The 10103-nt window shown below is 45.8% G+C and overlaps 1 protein-coding gene across 1 annotated transcript in view; it reads left to right on the plus strand.

Moving 5' to 3' along the window:
* LOC111970086 (hepatocyte growth factor-like protein) overlaps positions 1-10103 on the plus strand; it is a 35965-nt gene that overhangs the window by 9330 nt on the left and 16532 nt on the right. The window contains 8 exon segments of the mRNA XM_023996598.2: positions 6509-6627; positions 6747-6918; positions 7784-7914; positions 8195-8297; positions 8461-8597; positions 8869-8901; positions 9159-9248; positions 9251-9275. Coding sequence (XP_023852366.1) covers positions 6509-6627; positions 6747-6918; positions 7784-7914; positions 8195-8297; positions 8461-8597; positions 8869-8901; positions 9159-9248; positions 9251-9275 — 810 coding nt within the window.

Genomic DNA, 10103 nt, shown 5'->3' on the forward strand with positions numbered 1-10103 from the left:
CATCCCATTCTGTTCAAAAGTTCCAGCAGTTGAAGGATTGCAACTGCAAATGTTTCTAAAGTTAATGTGATAACACTATGTGTGTATGTATTGTATTTTAACTATTATCTGTTGGCACATTGAACATATCTGTTAGGCACGTGTGGACATGTCTGTTAGCACAGTGGACATGTCTGTTAGGCACAGTGGACATGTTGTTAGGCACAGTGGACATGTCTGTTAGGCACAGTGGACATGTCTGTTAGGCACAGTGGACATGCTTTAGGCACAGTGGACATGTCTGTAGTGCACAGTGGTGTGGACATGTCTGTTAGGCACAGTGGTGGACATGTCTGTTAGGCACAGTGTGGACATGTCTGTTAGGCACAGTAGACATGTCTGTTTTGATCACAGAGAACAACACAGTGTTGTTACAAATTGTGTGTGTTTTGGGTTTGTGCACAGAGGTGTGTATCACATGTAATGGGGAAGACTACAGGGGTCAGGTTGACCACACAGTGAGTGGCAGAGAGTGCCAACGTTGGACCAGCAGTACCCACACCAACACATCTACCAGCCTGAGAAGTATGTGTCTGTCACCCAGCGCTATTATCACCTACCACTACAATCACACCACTACAACCACCACCACCACCACACCACTACCACCACTACAACCACCACCACTACAACCACTATAACCACCACTACAACCACCACTACAACCACAACGACCACCACTTATAACCACCACACCACCCACTACCACCACTAAACCACCACCACTTTACACCACCACTACAACCACCTATAAACCACCACTACAACCACTATAACCACCACTACAACCACCACTACAAACCACAACTACAACCACAACGACCACCACTATAACCACCACTACAACACTACAACCACCACTACAACCACAACGACCACCACTATAACCACCACACCACCACTACCACCACTACAACCACCACACTATAACACCACTACAACCACTATAACCACCACTACTAACCACCACTACAAACCACTATAACCACCACTATAACCACCACTACCAACCACTATAACCTACCACCACTACAACCACCACCCACTACCACTACTATAACCACCACTACAACCACCACTACAACCACAACGACCACCACTATAACCACCACCACCACCACTACCACCACTACAACCACCCACCACCAACTATAACCACCACTACAACCACCCACTACAACACCCACTACAACCACCACTACAACCACCACTACAACCACCACTACAACCAACCACTGACAACCACTATACCACCACTACAACCACCACCACTACCACCACTATAACCACACTAACAACCACTATAACCCACCACTACAACCACCACCACTACCACCCACCTATAACCACCACTACAACCACCACTACCACCACTACAACCACCACTACAACCACACTATAACCACCACTACAACCACACTACCACCACTACAAACACCACTACAACCACTATAACCACCACTACCACTACCATCATACAACCACTATAACCACCACTACAACCACCACTACTACAACCACCACTACTACCACCACTAAAACCACCACCACAACCACCACTACAACCACTACAACCACTTTACAACCACCACAACTACAACACCACTACAACCACTACCACCACTACAACCACCACCACACTACAACCACTACCAACCACTACAACCACTACCACCACATACAAACGACCACCACACTTATAAACCACCACCCACCACCAACTACCACCACTACAACCACCACCACTATTAACCACCACTACCACCACTACAACCACCACTACAACCACAACGACCACCACCTATAACCACCACTACAACCACTATAACCACCACTACAACACCACCACTACACCACTTATAACCACCACTACAACCACTATAACCTCCACCACTACAACAAAACCACCACCACTATAACCACCACTACAACCACCACTACAACCACCACTACAACCACTATAACCACCACTACAACCACCACTACCACCACTGACAACACCACTACAACCACTATAACTACCACTACCATCACACAAAATTACAACCACTATAACCACCACTACAACCACCACTACTACAACCACCACACTACAACCACTACAACCACCACCCACTAATACACACCACTACAACCACTCACCACCACTACAACCACCACACAACCACTACCAACCACTACAACGACCACCACTATAAACCACCACCACCAACCACTACCACACTACAATCACCACCACTATAAAGTCCAACACGTATCCGATCCACTATAATCCTCTACACACTACACCTACGTGACAATCCGACCACCACGTATTGAGTACCTACCACTGTAGTATATATATAGCTCACCACCGACGTATCCGTACCACTACAAAACCATGTCCACGTTGTAAGTATAATCGCGGACCATCCCGTTTTGACATACCACGTATTATATCTCGATCCACCCAAACCACGGTCGAACCGACTTACAACCGACTACAACGCACGTAACAGGACACTACATGATAAGGACGTCTACCACTGATGCAGACCTCATGTCCTAAGTATAGGCGCTTCCACCTACTGAGTGTGAACCCACTCATCTACAACCAAAGTCAGGACGACCACCACTAGTAGTACCACCACTACAACGGCTTCCACCACGTTAATAGTACCACCAGTCTTACCAGAACCACTATATAAACCGTAACCACTTGAGCTATACCTATCGACTTGAGTGCGGTGAGCCACCACTTAGTTAAGTCCACGACTTACAACCACTAGTAACCTCCGTTTAACCTACGATCAGTGTATCCCACACCACCGACTTACCACCACATAACCGTCGCACCACTTGGTCAAACCATACTACAACGCACCACTCACATAACCACCACGATCGTATGTAGTAGTACCTATGTCAGTCACCACTAGGTATACGCATCCATCTATGATCACACGCACTTGAGCTTCACCGACTTACAACCATTCCCTAGCGTCGCATCCACTACAGACCAGCCACTTATTAACGCTAGCGCTTATGCTTAAGATCAAGAAACCATCTGATGATTACCAGGCCTAGCTACCACACCAAGTACCCGTGACGTAGGGTCCAGGTCGACTACAGTACCACTGATTAAGGTCACCACAAGTCCACCACGTAGCTAACCACCTAGTACGGTTATCAACCATCTACCAACTACATACCACCACTATCTATACTACTATAACGCACCACGTATCATATCCAATCACGTGACCTACGGGTTACATGTAACGTCAGGTGGCGCTTAAGTCCACTAAGTCATTGTACGTGATCCACCACTACAACAACCACTGGATCTAAGTACCACGTGATTGTAAATATCGATCTAGGTCGGTTACAACCTATACGCTTCTAGTAGCATAGCGCGCACCATCTTATTACTAGTTATGGTGCTTAGCGTCCTAATAGTTGGTCGTAATAACCACCACTCAATCAATGAGATCCAGTGTCCACTGTAGTTTGGTCTGTAAAGTGGTGGAGGACTCTACATACAAGTCCGGTGGTACGCTCACGTGATCTAGGTGGATTATAACTCTCCAGGCCTACGGCGATAGGTTCATAGTGTAGCCGTACTTTATAGCCTAGGCGTCGACTCGTTACGATATAGCTCATCCACAAGTACAGAGCCATCGTGACCACCATCATTATAACAATGCCTTAGCTACCATTCCACGTAGCTGAGACTAAGACACCTACGTGGATTAATACAATGCGTGCGTACCTAAGTCCACTGCACTCACAGTCGGCGACTACAGATTCCGACCATCCACGATAGTAACCACCACTAGCCACCGAGCTGATAACGCTGCCGACCAATCTACGAACCCACTGACAACCACCACCTACTATAAAGCCTGACGCACGGATAACCCTACCACTTATAGACCACAACACTATAGTGATACCACCATACAACCACCACTACCACCACTACAACCACCTATGCTATAACCACGCTACCGTGCAGGATTTACAACTCAAGCTTATATACGACCAGCTACACGCGAAGCTCAGCGCACTCATTACCCACACATACATACCTACGTTACAAACACCATACAACCACAACGAACCACCCACCGTAATAACCACCACGTTACAGGATCCACTAGTAACCCCACCACTATAACCCACCCACTACAACGCAGCTTAGGTGGACTGACCACCAGTCATGGTAAGGTTACCACCACTAACAAGCCTTACCACCACAATGGATAGGACCTTACCACTACAACCACTATAACCACCACTACAACCATCACTACGACCCACCACTAACCACCACATAACCTCCACCATCTACAACCACCACCACTACTCACCACTAACCTCCACCACTACAACCCACTACAACCACCACCCCAACTATAAACCACCACTATAACCGACCACCACTATAAGCCACCACTATAACCACCACGAACCACCACTACAACCACTACAAACCACCACTACCACCATACAACCAACCACGAATTATAAGCCACCACTACAAGCCACTATAACCACCAGCTACAACCACGCACCACTACCACTAGCCACGCCGACTTATCACATCACTAACAACCCACTATAACCACCACCAACACCAATAGCAACCACACTACAACCACTACCACTACAACCACCACTTACAACTGACTATAACCACCAACTACAACCACCCACCACCAACCACTACACCACCACTACAACCACCACCAACTACAACCAACCACCACTACCACCACTACAACTACAACGACCACCACTACAACTACAACTACCACCACTACAACCACTACCACAACCATTACAACCACTACCACCACTACCACTCCACTACATGCTTTTTGTTGTAGGCCTACATGCCTTTGTACAGTGCATTTGGAAAGTATTCAGACCCCTTCACTTTTTCAAAATGTTGTTACGTTACAGCCTTATTCTAAAATTGATTAAATCGTTTTTTTCCCCTCATCAATTTACACACAGAACCCATAATGACAAAGCGAAAGCAGGTTTTTATCATTTTTTGCAAGTTCATATTTTTTAAATACCTCATTTACATAAGTATACAGACCCTTTGCTATGAGACTCAAAACTGAGCTCAGGTGTATCCTGTTTCCATTGATCATCCTTGAGATGTATCTATGACTTGATTGGAGTCTACCTGTTGAAAATGATATTGATTGGAGATGATTTGGAAAGGCACGCACCTGTCTATATAAGGTCTCACCGTTGACAGTGCATGTCAGAGCAAAAACCAAGCCATGCGGTCAACTGAATTGTCCGTAGAGCTCCGAGACAAGATTGTGTTGAAGCACAGATCCGGAGAAGGGTACCAAAACATTTCTGCAGCATTGAAGGTCCCCAAGAACACAGTGGCCTCCATCATTCTTATATGGAAGAAGTTTGGAACCACCAAGACCCTTCCTAGATCTGGCTTCCCGGCCAAACTAAGCAATCAGGGGGAGAATGGCCTTGGTCAGGGAGGTGACCAAGAACCTGATGGTTACACTTACAGAGCTCCAGTTCCTCTGTGGAGATGGGAGAACTTTCCAGAAGGACAACCATCTCTGCAGCACTCCACCAATCAGGCCTTTATGGTAGTGTTAGGCTCTAATTTTCAGAGTAAAAACTCTACGGACACTATGAAATCTTAACCAAGTTTATTCTTCCCAGAGGATCAATAAAGCTGCATTAGACAAAGACCTTTTCACACAAGCACTGATATTTAAGCCTTCCTCCTAGGCTCCTCCTACACATCTGAACAAACATTGTATTTTTACTGCTAAGCAGGACACTAAGTGATACGGGCCATAAACTTTAATTTCTCCCTTAACGTGACCTGACCTGATCTCGCCCCCTTCATCACTAATCCATGGCTCTCTCCCCTTATCAATGCCTGTCACATGTGATCTCTTTCTCTACACTCAGTACATTCCAAGCTCAATTGCCCCCACCATATACTTTCCTCTTACAGATAATCATTAACCTCTGGTGTAGACCCTCGGCTATGGCACCCCTCGTTTCTCTATTACAGCTAATGATTAATAAGAATTTAAAGTTCATAAATCCAAACCTGTCAGTAGAGTGGCCACTCCTCAGTAAAAGGCGCATGACAGCCCGCTTGGAGTTTGTCAAAAAGGCACTTAAAGGACTCCCAGACTGATGAAACCAAGATTTAACTCTTTGGACTGAATACCAAGCATCATGTCTGGAAGAAACTTGGCACCATCCTTACGGTGAAGCATGTTGTTGGCAGCATCATGCTGTGGGTATGTTTTTCAGCGGCAGGGACGCTGTGAAGGGGTTTGAATACTTTCCGAATGCACTGTATACGGCCAGTATTACTCCTGTCTAATCAATATTTAGTACTGTAACAGAGTAGAGAACAATCAATCATTCCAATTGAGAAGTTCCTAACATTGTGCTGGAATATTGTACATGTGCATTCCAGGTATCCAGATAAGAGCTTGGATGATGACTACTGCCGTAACCCAGACGCCTCCCCTGTTCCCTGGTGCTACACCACAGACCCTGATATGGAGAGAGAGCGCTGCGAGATCAGCAAGTGCTGTACGTCTTTCCCCCTCATACATCCACCCAGTCCATTAATTCACACTATTCCATTGTTATAACAATGTAATACAATCTATATTGACACTCATATTGTCACCTTTCTCCCTTCACTCTAGCTGTGGTTACAAAGAGACGCCTCCGGTCCAGCTACACCACAAACTGTTTCCGTGGTCGCGGGGAGGATTACCGCGGTAAAGTAAATGAGACGACCGGCGGTATCGCCTGTCAGCGTTGGGACGCCCAGTACCCGCATGAGCACCCCTTCTACCCAAACACCTACGAATGCAAGTAAGCCAGAAAAACAGGCGATAGAGGGATGGATGGATAAAGGGATGAGAGGTGGGACTGATGGTTAAAGGGATGAGTGGTGGGACTGATGGTTATAGGGATGAGAGGTGGGATTGATGGATTGATGGATAAAGGGATGAGAGGTGGCACTAATGGATAAAGGGATTAGAGGTGGCACTGATGGATAAAGGGATTAGAGGTGGGACTGATGGATAAAGGGATTAGAGGTGGGACTGATTCTTCAAAGGGATGAGAGGTGGGACTGATGGTTAAAGGGATGAGAGGTGGGACTGATGGTTAAAGGGATGAGAGGTGGGACTGATGCTTCAAAGGGATGAGAGGTGGGACTGATGCTTCAAAGGGATNCTTCAAAGGGATGAGAGGTGGGACTGATGCTTCAAAGGGATGAGAGGTGGGACTGATGCTTCAAAGGGATGAGAGGTGGGACTGATGCTTCAAAGGGATGAGAGGTGGGACTGATGGATAAAGGGATGAGAGGTGGGACTGATTCTTCAAAGGGATGAGAGGTGGGACTGATGGATAAAGGGATGAGAGGTGGGACTGATGGTTAAAGAGATGAGAGGTGGGATGCTTAAAGGGATGAGAGGTGGGACGATGACCAGTGAGTGGTGGTATGAGGAGTGAAGTAAAGTTTATTGAGATGAGTATCTACATGAATGGCTGATCTTGGGTCTAGTTATTTATGTTCCTAGAGTACATTTACAATATAGTCATAGAGAATCACGTGTCCAGAGCGACTGAGAGTCAGTAGCATACATCCAACATACTGTATTTACCCATGAATAATGATCCATGTGTTTTTGTGTGCTTATACTTATTGTCTGTACTGTACCATTGCTCCCAGGGGCTTGGAGGAGAACTACTGTCGTAACCCAGATGGATCCGAGGCGCCCTGGTGCTTCACGTCTGTGCCTGAGATGAGGACGGCTCTTTGTTTACAGATCAAACGCTGTGCAGACGACATTGAAGCTGAGGGTACACTGCCCTCTGGTGTTTCAATGGGCCCGATGCTCTCTCAATGCAATCTAGGTTCCTCAAACACAAGTCTACTTAATAACACAAAGAAGGGGTTGGGGGTTACAATTCCAGTAGTTTTGTAAGGTTAACCAAATTCCAATTCCACATTTTTCGAATTGAAAAGCATTAAAGAGAAAAGGGAATTGGAATGTTAGTGTATTGACTGGAATTCAAATGGAATTGATCCCAACCCTGGTATCTGTAATCATGTTTTATGTCCTTTTTCCCCACACCCTAGATTGCTACCATGAAAATGGTAAAAACTACAGGGGTGTAGTCCGTAAGACGCGTAAGGGCATCACCTGTCAGAAGTGGAGTGTCAACATGCCTCACAAAACAAAGTATGAAAAATGTAATAAATCATGAATTCATAAAAGGCAGGTCTATTTGGTTTTGTCAAAGAGGYAAACTGAATATATATTTATTTATGGGATAGTATCATGTGTTTGTAGAAGTGTCTCCTGGGCCATGCATAGGTAGGTTTACTGTACTGTGGTTTTCCAGGATAAACCCAGGGACCCACCCTGATGCCAACCTGACAGAGAACTACTGCCGGAACCCAGATGGGGACCAGCACGGACCCTGGTGCTACACTACTGACCCCAAAACAGAGTTTGACTACTGTGCCATCAAGCAATGTGGTAAAGATTCCCCTCCTCCCATAACTCTATGCCCTCAGGCATCACATTCCTCTCTCCATATCGTTCTCTTGTTACTCTGTCACTCATTATCTCTTATCTCTATGCTCTAATAGTAGGCCTAATATTATTATTAATATTAATGATAACAATATTAACTTACTAACACTATAAAGCTATTTTCATACATTTTGCTCAAAGCACTAATCCCTCTATGGGTTTGTGTTGTTATAAACTGATTAAATAATTATTCTGGTTATTGTTGTTTGAACAGCTGGGGAGAAAGTGTCCATCATTGAGCCATCAGGTGAGTTTTTAAAGGGATATGTAACTACAATGAAAAATAATTATTTTCTGGAAGTGGACCTGTGTATACAACTTTACTCATCAACTGAAGTGTGTGTGTGTGTGTGTGTGTGTGTGTGTGTGTGTGTGTGTGTGTGTGTGTGTTGTGTGTGTGTGTGTGTGTGTGTTGTGTGTGTGTGTGTGTGTGTGTGTGTGTGTGTGTGTGTGTGTGTGTGTGTGTGTGTGTGTGTGTGTGTGTGTGTGTGTGTGTGTGTGCAGAGATTGTGGAGTTTAATGAGTGTGGAAAGAGAGAGGATCGTTTGGCCAAGAGCCCAATACTGCGTATTGTTGTGGGGCTTCCTGGAAACTCTCCTGGACAGTCAGTCTCAGAGACAGGTCAGTCTGAGACAAGCCGTCTTCATAACCTCTCTGTCTCCCTCTGTAAGAGCCCAGTCTTCATAACCTCTCTGTCTCCCCCTGTAAGAGCCCCGTCTTTCATAACCTCTCTGTCTCCCCCTGTAAGAGCCCAGTCTTCATAACCTCTCTGTCTTCCCCTGTAAGAGCCCAGTCTTCATTACCTCTCCGTCTCCCCCTGTAAGAACCCAGTCTTCATAACCTCTCTGTCTCCCCCTGTAAGAGCCCAGTCTTCATAACCTCTCTGTCTTCCCTGTAAGAGTCCAGTCTTCATAACCTCTCTGTCTCCCCTGTAAGAGCCCAGTCTTTCATAACCTCTCTGTCTTCCCTGTAAGAGTCCAGTCTTCATACCTCTCTGTCTTCCCCTGAAGAGTCCAGTCTCATAACCTCTCTGTCTCCCCCTGTAAGAGTCCCAGTCTTCATAACCTCTCTGTCTTCCCCTGTAAGAGTCCAGTCTTCATAACCTCTCTGTCTCCTCCCTGTAAGAGTCCAGTCTTCATAACCTCTCTGTCTCCCCCTGTAAGAGTCCAGTCTTCATAACCTCTCTGTCTCCCCCTGTAAGAGTCCAGTCTTCATACCTCTCTGTCTCCCCCTGTAAGAGTCCAGTCTTCATAACCTCTCTGTCTCCCCCTGTAAGAGTCCAGTCTTCATAACCTCTCTGTCTCCCCCTGTAAAGTCTAGTCTTCATAAACCTCTCTCAATTCAATTCAGTGCAGTGGACTTTATTGACATGCCAAGTAAAATTACTTACATTGTCAAAGTATACATATAACAAAATGGTGGGACCAATAGCAATAAGCAAATCTCTCT

Source organism: Salvelinus sp. IW2-2015, linkage group LG1 (genome assembly GCF_002910315.2).
Source record: "Salvelinus sp. IW2-2015 linkage group LG1, ASM291031v2, whole genome shotgun sequence".
Lineage (NCBI taxonomy): Eukaryota > Metazoa > Chordata > Actinopteri > Salmoniformes > Salmonidae > Salvelinus > Salvelinus sp. IW2-2015.